Source organism: Schistosoma mansoni, chromosome 4 (genome assembly GCF_000237925.1).
Source record: "Schistosoma mansoni strain Puerto Rico chromosome 4, complete genome".
Taxonomy (NCBI): Eukaryota; Metazoa; Platyhelminthes; class Trematoda; order Strigeidida; family Schistosomatidae; genus Schistosoma; species Schistosoma mansoni.
The window spans coordinates 3,502,610-3,524,511 of record NC_031498.1 but is presented as its reverse complement, the minus strand read 5'-3'; the positions used below and the strand labels follow the sequence as shown (position 1 = coordinate 3,524,511).

The 21,902-nt window shown below is 31.0% G+C and overlaps 1 protein-coding gene and 1 non-coding gene across 2 annotated transcripts in view; both read right to left on the bottom strand.

Annotated features, from left to right (window-relative positions):
- Positions 1 to 525: 525 nt before the first annotated feature.
- Smp_149930 (putative na/ca exchanger) overlaps positions 526 to 21,902 on the bottom strand; it is a gene marked incomplete at both ends in the record, with an annotated part of 70,082 nt that continues 48,705 nt past the window's right edge. The window contains 7 exons of the mRNA XM_018796565.1: positions 526 to 744; positions 2,288 to 2,436; positions 4,147 to 4,446; positions 5,339 to 5,779; positions 11,420 to 11,836; positions 14,328 to 14,711; positions 16,969 to 17,086. Of these exons, the coding sequence (XP_018651694.1) occupies positions 526 to 744; positions 2,288 to 2,436; positions 4,147 to 4,446; positions 5,339 to 5,779; positions 11,420 to 11,836; positions 14,328 to 14,711; positions 16,969 to 17,086 (2,028 nt within the window). The remainder of the gene's footprint in view (positions 745 to 2,287; positions 2,437 to 4,146; positions 4,447 to 5,338; positions 5,780 to 11,419; positions 11,837 to 14,327; positions 14,712 to 16,968; positions 17,087 to 21,902) is intronic.
- Positions 12,759 to 12,830, bottom strand: Smp_tRNA_00841_Pseudo_CGA.1.1. The gene has a single exon. It is a non-coding gene (tRNA).

Here is a 21,902-nt window from a genome sequence, read left to right as displayed (position 1 = left end):
CAAAAATCAAAAATCAATAAATATACCGAAGAATTTTTAGAAAAAAAACATTTCTCCCAAAATTTTTATTGAAGATATCCATAATGAGGAAGATGCGAATAAACAAATTAACGGTAAACTTTTCAATTGTCTCAAACTATTCTCCTAATCTCTTCAATTATTTTCCTTTAATCTTTAATCATTTCTATTTTCACTACTTCAGAAATGATTATGAAACAAGTGAAAAGATTTTTTTTAATATTACAAAATATCACAAAATAGAAAAGAAATAGATTGTGTGTGTGTGATAGGAATACAGAAGAAAAATAAAGTGTTATATATAGTTACTTATTACATTAATTAATTCATTGTAATGCTTATTCAATTTCCATATAAGTCGATTTCTTTATTTTTAAAAATCAGCATTGACTTTATATATATATATCGTGAGTTTTATATCTTTCACAGTGATACTTATTAGAATCATTTTATTGTTAGTATTATTAATAATAAAAGGAATAATAGTAATAGTAGTAGTATTGATACTTATTCTGTTCCAGTAGCCAAATTCCAATTAACTGGTGAAACAATTACATCAACTTCAATAAGAATAGCAGTTGTTACAAATACTAAATAGATAATTATTAAAACAATACCATAATAACGATAAAACTGAAATCTTCCTATTAAAGCTGTTAAAATGTTTAATGTAAGTACTGCTAGAAGACAAGAGAATAGTAAAGCTTGAGTAAGTGTAAATGACAACTGTAACAAAATTGATAACATTTTTTTTCAAATATTCCCAAAGTTAATTGTTTTCGTTTATACCCATACATGAAGAAGGTAAAAGAAAAAAAAGTGTATAAGTTACCAATAGTTTCCCAACTAATACATCTATTGGGAATTTATTTTAAATGTGAAAGTTTGTTGTATCATAACATTAATTGAAGTACATGCCAGATATATGACAGGATAGTATTCATTTTCGAGAAAGCATAACTAATTTAAATCATCTATAGACTTATTGAAAGTTTGCTAATTCTACCAAGTTATTTATGAGAATAAACTTTATCATGATGAATATCAGCCAGAGGACGAATAAAAATCACTGGGAATCGTATAGTTGTTCCAAATTAGTAATGAACTCAGTATTGCCTTATCAACTACTGTACATAGAATCAGGTTAGGCGGTTACTTCGATCAATTTTGCTAAACATTTCGGTTTAAATTCTATGTAACGCTTGTTCACAACAAAAACCATTTTCATATATTTATAGATTTCTTAAAATATCGATTATTTCTAATTTATAAAATATTTGATTAACGTAATACAAAATGTACTGGCTGTAAATCCCGTTAAAAATTGTAGAAATTAATATCAGTTTATTTTTTCAGTGCATTTAACAGATAACTCTGAAATTATTTTTCATACATGTGTACATTGCCTGAAAAACCACAAAACTCATCTCTTTCTCAAAGTTGACTCCACTGTATACAAATTATAACTTGGATAGTATTTAGTTTTTGAATGCAAGGCCTACACCTCTTCCTATTTGACACTTGTCAGCTGAGTAGGTCGTATTTCAGTGATACCTGAGCCCTATCCTCGTCGTTTTAAAAGACGAAACGTTAACCACTAGGTCACTGAGTAATAATAGTTACCAGTTTGCTCAAAAGATATAATGTTATTAACCGGAAAGGTTTGTACTTTCAGTTAGTTGGTATTCATGGTAATGCTTTGATACTTGAAGTCAAAACTACTAAACTCAAGTCACACTTTTGACAGTAATCCGAGAATCCATGTATATTTAATTGATAGGCCTCAGAAAAGAACACAAGCGGCAAAGCGGCTTTAGCTGGTGGTTACTCATTAAATACCAACCTGTAAAAGTGCATAAGATCGAGGCATTCGTTCAGTTAACCTGTAAATCAACATAGACTGAATAATGGCTACTGGAAAATGCAAATCCATACAATCACTTCACTACATTACATACATGTGAAACTCTATAGGTGGGCTATTACATCCAGGAATAATCGATGCATTGAAACATATCATCAAGTACAAGATAGCTGTCTGCTGCTTGTAAATGACCAACATCAAGTGAAACCTATTGTTCTATCATAATACTCAATGTAACTATCTGATTCCAGTTTCTAATTGAAAGTTTTCTATAAAAACTATAAACTAGAGTATTATATTATTTGACTGCTTTTTTTAAAAATATAACCTACCACTTTGACAAAAACAAACATTTACCTGAATTATTTATCGATATAAAATATTTACCATAATACTAATACTTACATATGCATATCCAACATCAGCTCTACCAATTTTGACAGTATATGATAGACCAGCACCAAGTAGCAAATTAAACAATGGTGAACCTAAACAAGCTGCATATGCAATTCTAGGATAGCCATTTCGAGCCAATAAACAATTCGACATTATGTCTAATTCATCATTATTTCAATAATACGAATATAATAATAATTTAAAAGTACTTAGTAACTTGTGTAAAAAAGCATAGAATTTAGTATTACTCAACTATAACAAACTATAGCTCATCTATCGTATGATAGTCAATTTCACAAGAGTTTTCAATACCGTTATGAATTGGGACCACTGACTAATAGCACATGACAAAACCACTAATCGGAATATTGATTTGTATGACTTAGCCCCTGAGCCAACCAATGATATACCTGCCAGCACTAATAGCCTTGATTGATTGCTAAGTTCTTATTAATCTTCGACCCAGTAGCTTCTCCCCTGCCTGTCGAATTCAGAACATAATAATCAGCATCCAAAATACGAATATTATATTTCAAACATACCTAGTTTATATCCAGATACATCCAACCACATTACACCATAAAATGAAAAATAACAATTATACATCATTGAGCCAAAAAGTGTCTGTGAGTATATATATATAATCTAGCTACCTGGTGATTATACAATTAGAATATATACAATAATAATCCATAAATTAATCCTGACAGTTACCATTCTTCTCGTATTTACCGGATATAACGACTACACTTTTTCAGTTACCGGTTTCAGCTCATAACAACTCTTATATACTTTATTCATAATAATATTATTAGGACTTTGTAAGTTTATTTATCACCTTTCAATAGAAATCTCCATTAATTGAAAAGCAGTGGTAAACCAGGGAGTAGTTATCGAACAAACCTTAACTCCTGGTCTGAATCTGTTTAATATGGAGCAGTGCTAATATCATACAATTGCAAAAGATTTAGCTTTACTCTAGGAACTCTAGAAAAAATTTAATCCTTTATAAAATACTTCCATATCTATTTCACATATATTTTCGAAAACAGACATTCTTTCACATTTACTTTCTTTTGGCATAAACTAATTTGTACATAAAATGTTCTTCATTACAAAGAATGTCTTTCAGAGATTTTCTTTCTCAAAATGTAATTCACGGAGATCAGTGAACATACTTAGTTTTCCTGTCTTAAGAGACTGGTGACAATATTAACGTCAGATATAGCTACATGACAACTGAAAACTAAAAAAAACTATTATTCTTAACAGAATGATTTGAATTGAGCAAATAGCACTAACTGTTTTAAAGATTCCTGTTCAAGATGAAAATCTAATAAGTAATTTGATCTTGAATGAAAATTTCTATGAGGTTTATTTTACCACACCAAAAGTTCAGACAACAATATGTCACATAGTTAACATCAAGGACGCTAACATATTGTTGTAGTTAAAGAGAATTCTAAATAATTAGTAGAATTAACTAGCAAAAGAGAAATACTTGTTTGTAAAATTCAAAGCTTCGACTTGTGCATCCAAAAGCTGATTATAAGTGCTTTCAGACTTCCAAAAGTACTAATCACAATTAAGTGATCTGAATGCTTAACATATCTGATTTAAATCCATCTTCGATACAACTTTGATGAGCTTCATATCAAATCTGTTGAAAGTCTATCATTTGTAAAAAGTGATTAACTGAGATAAATTCTCTCCACCTTATCATATCAATCAATCAGTATTTTACAGACATTCAAAACCAAACATCACTAAACACAGCAACATCACGAAAGGTTTCATTTAATCTCGCACAAGGAAGAAACTATTTTCTCATTATATCCATCAACTTAAAATTAAATTATACTACTGACCTCCAATTGAACTAGCCAATGCCATAACACTAAGTCCTAGAATAGCTTCACTGATTTCCCAGACGATACCCAAAGTTTCTAATGAATTCACTAATTCATGAGCTAATGCATATATCCATATAATTGATGTGATAAAACCAAGTGTAGCAAAGAATGGTCTATGATAATGTCGAGGTGGTTGGTTCCATTTTGAGGTGAAAAACACCGTCAGTGCAATAATGAATCCACTAGCTAGAAATGGACAAAATATTGGTATTGGAGTTTTTCCAATCGGTGATAATCCAATACATTTGCCATTAGCTGGATATTTTATAAAAAAAAGGTAAAGGAATAGGTGAAATACAATGAGAAACAGAATAAGAAAATGAAATTAAAAATCTGAGAAAATCATAGTTAACAGATCATACACATATGTCTCAATAATTTAATTGGATAGTTAGACTAGCAAAGATCAGACATTCACATGTATATTACCCATATATTGATTGAAATAAATAATTTTTAAACAAATCGAACTAAATTCATGGTCACTTTTCGTTTGTCTACTCTTCTAATACAACCAATAAGACATTATGACAGTCAATCTCAGGACAGCTGGTACTCAAACCGTTTGGTGACCGTGCTCACTAGTATCACGAAGATGAGTCAAAACGAAAAGATCAATGAATCAATCGTGAACTCAGTCACTCCATGAATTATATGGTCAATTTTAACAATAGCGCTAAGCTAACCAAAGTACAGGTTATTTGGAATATTATAAATTATGTATTCTAGACGTTGGTGGTGACAAATATATTAAAGAAGGAATTATAAAGAGTAACAAAGGCATTTCGTATTTACCAATTCTACTACTCATGCGAAGGAAGTCACACTGGTCAACGCTCGTGAACAGTCAAGATGTTGTTCACCATCAGTTAAGGTAAAAACAAAATAAATACATATTATTAAGCGATAAGAGGATTCGGACGTACTAGTCAAAAACTATTTATTGGAAATAAAGTTTACTGAATGATAGGAAAAATGACTAAACTATAATCTTTGAACTAAATTGATCAGGATGGCTTAATAAATTAGGCATTAAGTTTATCCATTCTTTGTAGAGTTTGAAATCTGATAGTATCATTTTAGATTATCTGCTTATTTCAGTTAATTATAATTGTGACAAAAATCTAGATTCTTTATTTTACTTTACCTGTCAATAACATAGGCCATAAAGCTGGCACTAATAGACATTGAAAAACATTTAATGGTTTACACCATCCATGCATTAACTCTAAATTTACTGCGACAGGTTCACGATCAGTGTTCTCTGGAACAAAGTCATTACTATGATTCAATTCAGGTTGGCTAGAATTCAAAGTAAATTTGTTCTCTTCCGGAATTGTACTTATTTCTCGAGATGGTTCATTGATTTTCTGTTCAATATTTGATTCTTGAGCAAAACCCTGCGTTTCTGTATCGTCTGCCAGTTCTTCTATTACAGTCGGTATTGTTAATCGAAAGACCAGAAAAATTGGTGTTTGTAAAATCTGTAAGAATCGACTAAAAACTGACTGTTGAGGCCATGATTCTACATCAATTGGTATCATATAATAAGCGAAATGATGCCATACACCTTTCATCGCCCATTTTTCTAACCAAGACATTTCCTCTTCCTCTATCTCTTCATCTCCCTCATCTTTCTCCTCTTCTCCTTCACCTCTGAATGTTGTCTCTCTTTCATCTTCATGTTCTTTAAAACTTTCTTCTTGATGATTGAACTTTGGTGAGGTACTCGAAAATTTGATGTCATTTTCACCCAAACCTGGTATTTGTTGTTTACCTGTTTCCAATCAGAAGGTAGAACATTTAATTTTATCTTTTTTAATGAAAGAGATGATTTAGGCAGTGTATCCTCTTCAATTGAATAGTCAGATAATGTCGGTGACTGCATATAACTTGGCATATTTGTTAGATTCGATGTGCGATGTGATCCTTTACGACCAAATAAATCTTAGGAAAATAGTAGGGAAGAATTGGAACAGACAATAATAAATTATTGCGAAGACCCTAAATATGTTTTTTTGCACAACTATAAAAAACCCAGATCAGTCTCCTGTTGATTAATTCATTCTATTAACGTGAGATTTGAAAACGTCAGAGGCTCAAGTGAACATGATCAAGGACCGTTTTGTCTTACAAAACAGAAAAGGAATGAAGAAGGTTAAATAATTTTCAAGTTACCCCTTCTCTACAGATAAGCTTATTCATGTACATTCAAACAAAAGGGAATAGAAGCAAAATATGTAATACAGTAATTTAGTTATATTTGTTAGTTAAAACAGTTAATCTACTGATACAGATTATATACATACATTGAACTATTGATTAATTACTGTTAACTATTACCAGTCCAATATTTCCAGATTTATCTATTAAACAGATATTTAAAACGATATATATTTTTCATTGTACATTTTGATATCGTATTGTTCAGTTGTGGTTCAATGTTTAAATCCGTGTTTGGTGTATCAATAAATCTTCATCTACAACATCGGATTGTTCTTCTCACCAAACCATATCAGTCATATCCCGTTGAACAAGTAGACATTTATTCCTCAGTCACAAAAAAACAACTTTAATCTGGATTTTTGTTAAAACATGGCATAAATCATCTAAAGACTTGTAACATTTAATAGATCATCTATTTATTTCAACTTTCAAACTCATGAACAAAGTCTATGAAATGGAGAGCTCTATTTTAAATCCATCCAAAGTACTACAAATACTGGTCCTTGACAAACTAACATAATAAATAAAAATTTAGTTTAAACAAAGTAGAATTTATTTATTGACTGTACACCAAATAAAACTTGAAATACACGATCGTTCAATATTTTTATAATTCTATTTATAGTACTCAGAAGTAGTTCATAAATTTATCTACTTGGGTTATGGTAAATTATTCAATTTACAAGATAACTTTTCACACAAACTGGCATCTACTGAAGATTTGTCAAAACTAAGTAGCATTGAATAACTATTTATTTGCCGTTGAAATCATTTTAGAATGAAACATTCCCTAACACATATTATCAAACACAGAGGATCTATAGGTTTAGGCTGTTTTCAATATTATTGTATGATACAAAATATTCAATAGCGATATACTTATTCATCATGAACTAGTTAAATGAACAGTAAAAAGGTTCTAATAATAAGTATATATATATATTCATGTAATTAACTAACTATTCCCAGAAGTTACATTCTCATTAGTTTGTTCTTCAGGATCATATGGAGATTTCTGTGATCTTCGTGTTTCTCCATCTCCTAGAATACAGAGAAAATTTATTTGTTTATAGTCTTTCAAATCAATATTCATAAGTAATCTGAGAACTAAAATAAGCAAACGCAACATATCCTTTGAAAATGATCTCGTCCTTAAACATTTATGATTACGGATAGATCACAAGATATTGTGTCATGTTGATTTATTTAATCAATTTCTGAAACTTTTTGCTTTCTCTTGAATTCTTATTTTAATTTTTAACACTACATTTTTCCTTCTGTATTGAAGCATATCCATTAAGGATAATAAAAAGTAATAAACTACGTTGTTCATAAAATAAGAAAAATTGCCAACTAGTCTATTTGTAGTCATTTTTGTTAAATAAACAGAGCACTGTATCTAATACTGGTTATTTAAACTGATAGAAATACAATTTACGATAAATATATATGAAACAATCCATTTCAATTCTGTCATTCTCCACAAATACTTTCAATGATAATAAAATTCTAATTTATGTAAGGATAGATAAAATAGGTAAGAGAATGTATAATGTAATCGGTCGCATGAAGTATGTACCATTTGCTGTAAACATGGTAAGCAATACTGTTCTTTTATCAAAGATGATATTAAATTAATCCATAATTAAACATGTTTTCTCATTACTGTTATCACCTTTATTTTAAAATTCCTGCAAATACTTTATTGTTACATTTGTTGATTATTTGTACAATTCATTTGTTCTCTATTCACCCTTCCACGTTTTGCTAAATTTTAGGCAATTTCACGTTCCGTGATAAGTTTTTTCACCCTGGTTCAACGAATGTATTATATTCTAGTATATCAATTTAATTTCAAGTACATATGGTTGTTACTCTCACTCTTTAAATCATTTAGGTTATCTGCTTAGGCTATTTATTGAAATCTTGCTTATTTTCAATTATTTGTCAATTCTAAAACGTTTTCGTAAGGAACGTTTCCAAAATTCCCAATAATACGAAGTACAATTAATTTATCACTAAGTAGTGACTAATGTCATGTTTGTCTAGTCATTTTAATGCCGACTAAATTCGACTGATCAAGTTGATATCTGGTCACTACGTTGGATAACTCGAAATCGTGTGTTCAATGTTGAGATGTTAGATGGTTACAGGTTGTCGATAGGAAACTCTGAGCCTAAGTTTAGCACCATTTACACTCGTCAGAAAGGTGTGCTACACGGCAACCTGATGGACAGGATTTGGTAATTACTAAAAGGAATAGACAAACATAATACCAGTCACTACTTAAAGACTAATCAATCGTAAATATCTTAGTCGTACAACAGGTTAGTAGCTGCTTGAGTAACTCAATAGTAAATTTTAAAATCGCGAAACTGGGTGACCCGTGTACGGATCTTACAGCTAGTATCAATTCCCCTATCTTTACAGGTACGCCTTGTAGACGAGCCTCTACTAACCCAAAACCCAGATCCAGTGTTTCTTGAAGACCACCTCCGAAAACCCAACTAATATCAAGTAACTTGTATTTAATACCTGCCATTGCTCAAGTTGTGTACTGTTTTCTTTTTCATACGAATTTATTTTAATTTATTTAATGATAGAAATTAACTAAGCTTCTGAAGATATAATTAAGATTTAAACCCCACGCAAATCTAGTTTTCAATTCCTGATTATTTAGTGTAATTCCTAAAATACTTCCAAATAAACATCTTTCGATTTTGAGGTTATTTAGTATCCGTTAATCCATCATTGGGTTAATATCCTCGATGAATTGTATACACTTTATCAATAGAAAACATATTATGTAATTATAAATAAACATCTTAGTAATGCAACTTACGTGAACCCATAGATTTCTCCTTTAATTCCCGATTTGCTACAAAGAAAATTGAACAATTGAAAAGAGATATAAAAAGATGTTCAGTTATAAAATTAAATATTCCACTTACCATTGAATGTTGAGCATTTTTTCTGATAAAGATACGTCACAAATATACGTACAGCTATTTAGGAAATTAAAATGGCTCTAATTTTATGCGATTGTCAGGCGATCGTCAAGAATTGGTTAACCGAGGTTTTCTTCGTTATCGCTTTCGAGATAGCTTTATTTACAATCTTAGTAAGTTCAGAAAAGTTGATAAAACCATACTTCGGCGACGAACAAATCAGTTTAGAGATAACGGCTTCATAGTTATAGTACACTTATGAATCTAAAGTATAATGAGTAAAGAAATGTGTAAACAGAATGTGTAAGAAGTTCTTTCCATCGAACTAATAGGTTTTTAGTATATGGGGCAAATGTCTACAAAATTACATTGCCAATACATTTCCATTCTAACGTCTTCCATATTAATTCTTATTAGTATTCACAAGCGTAATTTTGTTAACCCTCCAACGAGTGCATACACCAACAATATATACGGTAATGATCAAAAAAATTGTCTACTTCTGCATAATAGCTACAAAGGGAAAATGACTTGTGGTCACACGAAACGATGTTTTATGTCAAAGTAATGATTTTAAAATGGAAGAACCATTTGGCGACCTTGACGAGTTTATTCATTGTTTTACACATACTTGTAAGTTCTAAATTTTTCCGTTTCTGTTGTAAGTTACTCATCAAATTTACTCAAATCCTGATTGATAAATAAGAGAGGTAGTAAACTTTTCCACAAACATTATTACAGCCACTCAGGTTTATCTTTGAAGTATAGTTTTACTAGAAAACGTTTTGAACTATTGTTATATTCTATCAGTTCAGAGAATTATAAAGTTAGAACTTCATCATTTTTTACTTCACTGTTAAATGAATTTTTCAGTAAATTCTCACAAACATTAGCGCCTTTTTATTTAAACTAAATATAGATAAATTTCTGCATCAGGTTTTACGTAACCTTTGAAGATCTAACTACAAGTTATATTTTTGTAGTTACTTATGTCCCGACTTTTTTATTTCTGAGAAAATAGGAACATGTAAGAGAGATTTCTTGTGAAATTTCCTATAAAATATTATTAGGTATTAAAGTATGTATGTATGTCAAGCTCGTGAAAATCTATTTAATTTAAAAAAACAACTATCAGAGAACAAAGTTCTCTGGAGAACTACGGAAAAGAATTTTCTCATATTCTAATGTGTATCTATTATCAAAGACATAAGTTATGCTAGAAGTTGGCCAGACACTCACAAGTGACACTAAATGGATACAGCGGCATATTATCAACAGATCTAAATTAAAAATATGAACCAATTGTATTTTGCTTAGTTCGCTACCTAAGGGTTATGGGTTTGATCCTATATAAAGTAGTGGCTATGAACTGCTGAGGGGTCCCAAATACAGATTAAATGTCTTCAAGTTCTGCTTTATTCACAAATATTATTTGTTATAAAAAGTATATTGTTTATCACAAGTTTCTTTGAACAATACACTCTTTGTTACTGTGCTATAAAAAATAATAAAAAAGTGAGTAACAACTCAATCAGATGATAGAAAAATACTGACGAAAAGTAATCCAATTAAATTACCTGTACCAAATTTTATGCATAGTGACGATAAACCTAAATATATATTAAATGAATTCATTCTGTGTTATGAGCTTATAAAGTCTTTTATTCCTGAAGGTTGGTAAAAATGACTATTTTAATTATAGTTATTTGAATATTCTTTGAGAACTCTTTTTATTTCTTAGGCAATTAGTTGGTTTATTTGCTGACAGCCTATCGTTACAAGATTAATCTAAACCTACCAATTTATGCTTTTAGTCAAGATGTATACAAAATAGTCATTTAAAAAGATCACCAGTTTTGTGAATTGATTTTATCCGTGACCTCCAATCTGTTACTATACAGTATTGCCCTATGAAATCATCAGTTCCAAGGACAATTCAAATTTGTACAAGATCACAGAAAAACGTAGTTTATGCTTTCTCGTACAAAAAAAAACTAACCTATTACAAATTTTTTTCATACAAATAATTGGAAAAAAAACCAACATCAATTTACCTATAATCCATCGTACCATATAAGATAACTCATACCCTGTTGAACTCATTCTAGAACTAGGTCTTCGTCTAAATACTGATTGTGCTCTGCGACAACGTCCACGACTTAAACCAGAATGTTCAGTTGATAATCGTCTATCGCTTGACATTGGCTCAGTTGAAACTAATGAAGATGCTCGTTTTTTAACTCCATCAGGTGGATTTAAATAATTTTTAAAATCAGATGACAAACGTAAACTTCCATTATTAACAGTGCTAACATTTTCATCGCCATGTAAATATGATGAATGATCTAAATGTGAATTGAGGTCGTCGATATCTTTTGGTGACGTGATTTCAATCTTCGGTGCATTTATTTGTCGATTATTTATTCGTTTATCACTGACGTGAATATTAGGAATTGTAACTTTCTCTCGATCTATATTTTTTGTAGTCAACAAAAAGTATTGTTGGGATAATAAATTTAGTGAATTTTTATGAAAGAAATGTACTTTTTATTTTTTCAATGTGATATTCCCCAAGAGTACAAACCAGATGGTGAATGCATGAAAACTTAAGAATATGAGCTCTTCATAAGTGCTTACCCAAAACCTCATAAGGAAGAAAACTTAAATCTATCGAGTCTTGCAGTGTGTACGTTAGTTTCAGATCGATAATTAGAAATCCGAATAATCCAGATTTTTAATATCAATCGGTTAACTACATTGAGTGACCCATATTTAATATTACAGAGAAATTATCTTACACCCGACCTGCTTCGTTCGGTATGTTATTGTTTCCAACTAAATGTTTGACGAATGCACCATTAAACAGGTCATTAGTGAGCATACAACTATCTAACTTAAATGTAAATGAGATGAAATAAAACAAGCATCATTACCAAAGTTTGACTTGAAAATTCCAAATAAATTGAGCATTGGGTCAATTGTTATAAATAAAAATAAAATATTTATAATGTCCTAATGAGTAGAAAAATTAGATTTTCCGACGTTTTGTGACTCAATATAAACCACTTCTTCAAGGGATAAGTAACAAACTTAAACTTGGGTTTACTTCAATTTTGTTATTTATTTCTTGAAGAAGTGGCTTACACTGAGTCACGAAACGTCAGAAAATCTAATTTTTCTACTTATTGGGATATTACAAATATATTATTTTTATTTCTAAAATAAAACAGTTTACAAATTTATTAATTATCAGAAGGGGTTTTGTGGAGATTTAGTATTTTCATAGTTGAAAGCGTGAGTCAATTGAAGCTAGACCACCATGGAAAACCTGGAAACACTGGACGACCGTTTCGTCCTATTATGGGACTCCTCAGCAGTGCGCATCCACGAACCCGCTCCCGCGAGATTCGAACCCAGGACCTACCAGTCTCGAGCCGAAGCTCTTAACCGATAGACCACTGAGCTGGCATTCGACGGTGTTAATGTCTAACTTCAACAAATTTATTATCATAAAAATTTAGCTAGATAATTTATCCATCTAGTACAGGTTTATGGACTCAACTTGAAACCGTACCTTTTTATACAGATTTTAGTGGTTTTCTAAACAGAAGTAGATAGAGCAGGATTCTAACCTGTGACTCATTAGCCAAACTTCGAGTGTTTTACAACAGCTGAATCACCTGCACACATTACTTTATGGCATAAAATAATAGTTCGATGGTCTAATGACAAACCCATGACTTTTAAGTCGTATTATGTAAAGCATTAAAGGACGAGTCGAGTGATATCATAAAATATTAGAAAAAAAGTGTTTCTTATTGAAGCATGGCTTAACCAGAGATTATCGGAAACATTCGACATTGAAAAAAGTAGTAAAAATCATTCCTGAGTGCCAATAAGAAACAACTCAAACCACTGCATAGCATCTTCCATGAAATCCTTTGTAAGATTTTTCTGTGTTATGATTCCCTGAGATAATTTCAGGTTACCGAATCTGGTCTGTTTTATGTACACCTCTCCATGATATCGAATACCCTATGGAATCCAATTCCAAGAATAGTCTGGCTACCCCTAGTATGATCTATAAACATAATCAAACTCTAGCTATCAAGTTGAACAGTGGTTATCCATCCATGAAACTGGACACTATGCTCACTATATACGTATGTTCTATGATTAAAGGTAACAGTCAAGAACCTCTGTACCTAGATCTTTCTGTTACTTGAAACTCATGAACAAGAGGTATCTACAATCTTGAGTTGGATGGTACATCTGACAGTGTAGCGCAACTTCGAGTATCGTGGAAAAGATCAGCTTCCTCAATATTACAAATCCTCTGAACGTCAAATCCCGAATACCTTGTAATATAAGCCCACGTTTCCTGTCGTGCACCACCAATGAACTAAGAGGCATCAATTTCAATCTTTTTGTATTTCGAGTTAGCGATAGTGTCTAGAAAGATAATGACAGCTTTATGCTCAAATTAATAAGCTTAAAGAATTCAACACCTTCTATATACTTTTTATACAAACAAAATAATCGTCTGTGTTATCCAAATATGTACCCAACAATGTAAATAATTCTTACGTTAGAAATGAAGCAACCACCATTAAAAAATAGATCAAATTATCATCCTAACATGGGTTAATTGTTGTCATCTATTTTATAACAGATCAGTAATCAACTATATAACATACTAACTCCCCAAAATTCTGTCACCATTACAGTACCTGATTGTTGAGAGGAACGTTATATTCATGAGTAATTTGCATAACGTCATAAATCCATTTCACTTCCATATAAAATTTTATCTGTTTGACATGATAAAAACCATTAGAAACAAAAACCTTGTCACTCAAAATACATCTGAAAACAAAAGTTTTAATCACTAATTGACTTATCTTAATAAACTGTATCATTGTTCCATTGTTACAACAATACAAAATGCATTTTTTCACTTACCTCTCAATTCAACATTTCCATTTACTTTAGCAGTTGCTGACAAAACTGTCTTTTCAGGTAAAACTTGCTCGAAAACAACATTCGAATAAAGATTTTTCATTCCATCTTCAATAATTACATGATTTTGCGATGATTTAGATTTCTTAAACTGATAAAGGTTTATTTTTTTTCGAATTCTTGTCAAAAACATAAATTGAGGACAAATGCGTCCACACATTTGTGATAAATTTTGTCGTTTACGACTTAACATGTTTAACGGCTTTGAAAGAGTATTTTGTAAAAACAATGGCAGGATACTATGTGTTCCATTTCTTCTTTGACGATGCATGTAAGTACTACTAACCCATGTAGTTAATACATAGACTAAGTAGAATACTAAAAATCCTACACAAGAAAAGTAATTATTTTTTCAAAAAATAAATATTAAGATCGGAAATGTTCCTTTTAAAGAAAATATAAGAATTAATAATCATTAACATTGAATGAGAGCAAATAAATGAATTATTCTAAATCAGTAGTACAAAGGTATTATGTTCCTCTGTAGATTTTGTAGTCATAAATTTGATCCCTAGTGCGGTTGTGAGTATGCACTGCTAGAACAGTTGTTTGATAATTCCTAGTTTTCAATACCATTATAGTTGTTATCTGTTTGTGATAAAAAAGAATAATTATTGTATCATTTATCCATCGGATAAGAAACAGAATTGCAGTAGTATGGTGATGATTGAAAACAAGTTATTATGTTTATATGTGGTTAAAGTCGTTGTGTACAACTAAATTATTCATTTAGTATCGAATAAGTAACCAAAAATTTAGAAGCCAATTTCTCACTTCGGAATAAATGTTGTTATATATTTAAAACTTTACTCTATGAATTATTTTAGATTTTGATAGCTAAATTGTCTTGAATTAACGCTCCCATTTGCCTCTGCTCGTTCCTCATAATTATCTGACTGAAAAAAACTAGAATGTTAAATGATTTATGCAAGGAAATATGCGATAAGACCATATTTTATTCTTAACCATTTTTACAAAAAATAAGTAAATTGATTCTACAGCCTAGTAACTGATGTCAATGACTTTTATTAATGTGCAGTGTTTTCCAAAATGCATCTGATAAATTATTCACTTTTGGCGATACTAATGACAAACTATTGAGTTTAATGTCATCTATATATTTCCAAAGATTAACTTAATATCAATAAGTCACACTCTATCACATTTTTTACATTAACATTAGAAAATTCTAGACTATTCATGATAGATATTAGGTGGCTCAGAATCGATCACAATGGTGCAGGTGTATACACTCTTTATCTTCCCTTAACCCTTGAGATTAAAATTGCTTCATATCTGTCTTCCTTCCAGTACTATATCCTTATATACAACCTTTCTTTTATATATTACCACCACTAAATTCACTACTATGAATTTGGTGTTCATCTTGTGCTAATGAGGTTATGGCAACTTGGACCGATGCATATGTGTGCCTGTTCCTATGTTGTAGCTGACTGACTGATTGTCTAGATCTTCAATTTACAGATATGCTTTACATATATGTATATTGACGACAAAATATCTCTTTTATTTTCTGTCAATCAAGAGAATTAAAACATAATTTTCATTAATTTGTTCGGAAACTTATTCATTTTATTTGGTTAGAGAAATTCCAAACTAGTGTTTTTATTATTTTTAAATAAAGATGAATAAACACAATCAACTGACCAATAGCATCTGCGAAATAAATTTTCCGACGGATCAAAATTGATGCAGCCCAACTGACAGCAATCATATAAAATATGGTATCTTTTAAAAATGGTCTACGACTGATTTTAAACGGCTTTAAAAATATAACCAATCCAGCTGTAACTGTATTTACCAGAAGACCAGATCCTAAATTAAAATAAATAAATAAAATCAATATTCATGATGATGATAATGACGGTGATGTTTACTATACATTACTAGTAGTATTATGGTGTTTTTTCCAACGTATAAATGGGCAGCAGTCTTTACTATTTTTTAATATCATGTTTTAAATTTAATTTCACTTATTCTGATCTTCAGTCCTGCTTCATGTACCAACTTTAACTTGACTAAATAAAGTATGCCCGGTATTTGTTTCTAAATCAAATTACTGTTTGTAACTTGAGGCCATTTGCAGCTAATGTGAAACCTAGATATAGAATTAATTCATTTTATTGAAGACTTCTGTGTATAGTATTGAGTACTTAGTAAAATATTTGTAAATGTTAAACGAAATCATTTCAACAGATTTATTTTTATATAGTTGAGATCATTAGTCAATTGAAGCTAGACCACCACGGGAAACCTGGAAGCACTGGACGGTCGTTCAATTGACTCATGATCTCGACTATATAAAATTACTAAAATCTCCACAAAACCCCATTCAGATTTATTTTTGTTCATTGTTTTCAATAGAAATATTTTAAATTTTTAGTGGTGAAGGTTTCGTAATTTGAATCGTAGAATGAGGATCATAACGTAACGAAAATCATACGATATAAAATGGAATCCTATATTTTTGACAAATTTAAAAAGCTAATTATGATAAAACGTAATATTTGTAACAGACAATAATAAATAAACATGTTTTATGTATTTATGAAAATGTACTTACCTAATAAAAACCCTAATCCAAGTCCTTCATCTGGTGCGTCAGGATCCCCAGTTGTAATGGCTGTGACTGCACTAAAAACATCTGGAGCCCCGTTGCCAAATGCCAAGAGTGTAACTCCCTAAAATTCCGTTAAATAAAAAAGGTTTAAAAGTGTATTTCCATAATTTTTGACAAATAGTCTAAAATGAGTAGTACATAAATCGATCATTTCTGACGCAATCAAACGACATGAATTATATGATCTTAAAAGTGAAAAGGACTCTATTTTGGAATATAACTAACAATGAAATTCAGGAAACGTATTTATCACATCTAGGATTCATCTCCTGGATATATATGTATTCATGAATACATTCTCATTAAATAATTATTTTTTAATGATTCCCCAGTAATCTATGATGTTTGTCTCTACAATTTTTGAAATAAAACTAATTATGTACAGAGTTATTTTGATTTTCATAGTTCATTAGTTTCAGTCTTTACTCCATGAATATAAATATCAATAAAACACAAATACGAAAGTTGCGATCGCCGTAGACCCAAGCCAGAAGTCAGTATGAATACTACCATCTATAAGTAACTTGTTTAGAAATTTAGATCTTCCAATCTTCTCCTTTGTTATTGAAGTTATTTTAAAGTTCAAACATAACTCATAATTTTTGAATGGATGGAGATCTTATGAAATTTCATGGTCGATCGGTACTATGCTTTATTCCTCTAACTTGTTTAAGCTCATATAAATGTCCACAAACAGTTTGTATTTTTACTGATTAAAACTGTATACAAAATGATGAAACCTTAATATCAATTCAACTTTGTGTCTAAGAGCCATTAGTTATCTTTCTTTTTAAACGTTTCATTTATTCTACTTCTAGCGACAATGCATACAGTATTCAGTGGTTATAAACGGTCGTCAGGAAGCCCTAGACCAATATTTCGTGATATTTAACACCCATCAGCAAGGTGTATCTGCAATCTTGATGAAGCTGATTGTCATACATCATCCAGTGTCATATTTAAAGACGCTACAATTGTATTATTCAGTGTTCTTCTGAGATAGTCAATATCAAAGGGAATTCTTATGATGGATTAAACTGTAAAGTGGTACATGCAGGACAGTTGACAGAGTAGTTCGAGGTAATGACCAGTGTTATGCAAGGTTGCTTACTCTCACTCTTTCCCTTTTGCCTGATGGTCAACTGGATCATGAAGACGTCAACATTTGTGGGGGGAAGCTCGGGATACAATGGACAGCTAGGATGCAGGTGGACGATCTAGACTTCGCAGATGATCTGGCTCTTCTATCACACACACAACAACAAATGCAGGAGAAAACGACCAGTGTAGCAGCAGCCTCAGCAGCAGTAGGTCTCAATATAAACAAAGGGAAAAGCAAAACTCTCCAATACAGCACAACATTAACCAACCGAATCACACTTAACGGAAAAGTTTTTGAGGATGTGGAAACCTTTACATATCTGAGCAGCATCATTGATGAACACGGTGGATTTAATGCAGATGTGAAGGCGCAGATCGGCAAAGCATGAGCAACATATTTACAACTGAAGAACATCTGGGACTCAAAACAACTGTCAAGCAACACCAAAGTCAGAATTTTCAATACAAATGTCGAGACAGTTCTACTGTGTGGGGCGGAAACCTGGAGAACTACGAAAACCATCATCCAGAAGATACAAGTGTTTATCAGCAGTTATCTACGCAAGATACGTTTGATCCGTTGGCCAGACACTATCAGCAACAACCTACTGTGAGAGAAAACAAACCAGATTACATCCAGTGGAGGAAGAAATCAGGAAAAAGTGCTAGAAGTGGATGGGACATACATTGAGCAGAGCACCCCACTACGTCACAAGGTAATCCCTCACATGGAATCCTGAAGGCCAAATGAGAAGAGGAAGACCAAATAACACATTACGCCAAGAAATTGAAACAGATGTGTGAATAATGAATAACAACTGGATAGAACTAGAAAGGAAGGCCAAGGACAGAGTGGGTTGGATAACGCTGGTCGACAGCCTATGCTTCATTGGGGGTAACAGGCGTAAGTAAGTAAGAACATATTTAAACTAAGATAAAAAAAATTATTTCCAATTTGCACAATTTAGTTGTTCATAACTATTTGGATTTAAATTTTTTATAACTTAAAATACAAGGAATCAAAACATTAAACTTACCGCTAAATTTTGACTCATCCGTAAACTTCGAGCCAAAGCAATAAGAGAGGTACTAAAGCTATGAGAATGTATTTTTATGGAAGAAAAGAAAGACTATACTAAATATGATTTATTAAAACCTATTAATATTTAGTAAAATGAATAATAAGTAGGAAGTATTTATCTCGTCTTATATAGTGTATGTACAAGCTATCATATCTAGATTTCACCATTAAAATTTCGTTGAAAAAACAAGCAAATTACTTCAAATTAAATAATTCGTTACTTCTCATCAATTAACATTGTTTCCAGCAATTATATACTACTTAAAAGTAGCTTCATAGTTTTCCGAAATATTATTGTTCATTCGCCATACCTTTCAAATCTAAACGGTGTTTCATGGAACATCAGGTCGATAAGAATGGATATTTAGATGATATCAAAACAATCACCGTTTTCATATACTATGCGAATTGTTTTAGTTTAAATATGGTCTTCCTCAATTTATTCAACACATATGAGACTATACAAAATATGAAATCCGCACTATAAGAATATATCCAATTAAATATTTTCTTAAAAACATTAAATGAATAAAAATGGTCGCTTACAATGAGTCAGATATTGTTGCAAATGCCCCCAATAATAAAATAAGCCAAAATATCTGTAAAAATAAATAAGTAAGTCAAACTGTTACTAACTCATAACTCATAATTAACAGATACAATTCCTACATTAATAGCAAATACTGATCAAACGAAATACAGAGAATATGTTTATATACACATATAACGAGGTATTTTTCTAATAAACAGATATCAGATGAGAAAAGATCAGTAAGTAGTAAATATCTGTGTTTGTATAGTTATGAATTCCTCGACTGGTAAATAGAAGATGTTGTTACTCATAACCGTCAGATAATCTCTCGAGAAATTTTTTCCTAAACATACCAAGTTTAAAATTAAATCCGATGGTATCAGAAATATCCGAAAGTTATAAATGTTGATATAGTTATAAGTTGTGTGTAACATCATTTATTTGATCACATATTATGGTCAAAATTAAGATATACGTCTTAAAAAAATAAAATCAACTGGAGCAATCTATAATATATACATTTCACTTAAAGTATTTATCATACTACTCAGAAACCGTTCAATAACAAGACAAGTGATCTAGTGTTGTACAACCTGAAACATAATGAACTCATGTTTTCACAGCTGAAATCAATAGTCGATCTAAGCAAGACCACCTTAGGAAATATAGAAACAAGATCATGGATTGATTAAGGTTAGACAATAACTCGACTGGAATACGCACGCTAGGCTAAAGGCCTTGGGTTTGAGTCCCACGCGCGGGAATGTGAATATGCGCTGCTGAGGAGATCCATACTAGGACGAAACAGATGTCCAGTGCTTCCAGGTTTTCAATGGTGATCTAGCTTAGATCGACTCGTGATTCCAATTGTGAAAATACTACAATCCCCAATATTGATCTTATACTTATTACTATGATGAAGTGGTTTTTTTAAGATAAATCGGTTCAAGTAGAATATTTAAGGTTTTAAAAAAAGATATTTCATTCTATTCTGAAATATTTCTGTTTTTGGTAGTATCAATAGATAAAATGACTTGTCTGTTTAAGTGTTTGTTACTGATTATTGAGCTAGGCACAAATCACCGTTCGATATATTTAAACTCTGTCATATATGATGATTCTTTTAGTAATTAGTAATTATTTATGGAGCTAATTAAGTATTATCTTAGAATAAATACTTGTTAATGACATTAAAACCTAGTTGTTCTACATTATAAACTAGAAATACTTTAAAAATATTGTTCTGTTGATTCATTCACATCCTTGACAAAGTTCAGAGTCCTAACTCCGCTTATACTATGTTTTAAAACCATTTATTTTAACGTGATCAATGAACTTTTTAGAGCTTACTGAAGTAATAAAAATCTATAAGAAGGTTCACTATCTCAAATGAGTTACAGAGTGTATGATAGATAATTTTGTTGAAAACAAAAAAGATGACCAGATGATTCAATTCTCAACTGATACTGAATAAATTAAAAGAATGAAAATTCATTATACAAAATTCACTGAAATTCAGAGTAATCCGTGCAAATAAGCTCTAGGATTATTCACACGATATATATTTTGGGGAAGTATTACTAAAAAGTCTCGAACTTGAAAGTGGAAACAAGTTTCCATTACTTTTTGATTGTTATAGTTCACTTCACGAACGAACTTTATTTAGATAACCATAACTTCCATAATTCTCCTCACATACTGTTAACCACTCTGTATTTACTAGCAATTAATCTCCAAGATTAATCCTAAAAGTTCTGTTAAGAAGTTGTTACTAGTGGAATTCAACCGTGTCTGTGTGTGGTAGTTGCACATCAACGGCCTAGGAAGACAGTTGTTCAATATCAAAAAATGATTGAAGTTAGAAATGTAAACCAATAAACGCCGTTTCAGTTGTCTAAACGTTAAGTGTTTGTCTCGAGACACGAAGGTCCTGCATTCGACCCCCTGTGTGATCACTGATGTAAACTGTTGAGTAGTCCGATACTAGGACAAGCAGCTATTCAGTGATTCCTGGCTTTCATTAGTTGCTTAATTAAGGTCAGTTCGTAATATTATATATAAAACTTGACAATTTTCACTAAATCCCATATCTTCTATTTTTCCAACGAAAGTTTAACCGTAGTGAAAAATATCATCGTAAATTCCCCAAGTATTTTGTAACTA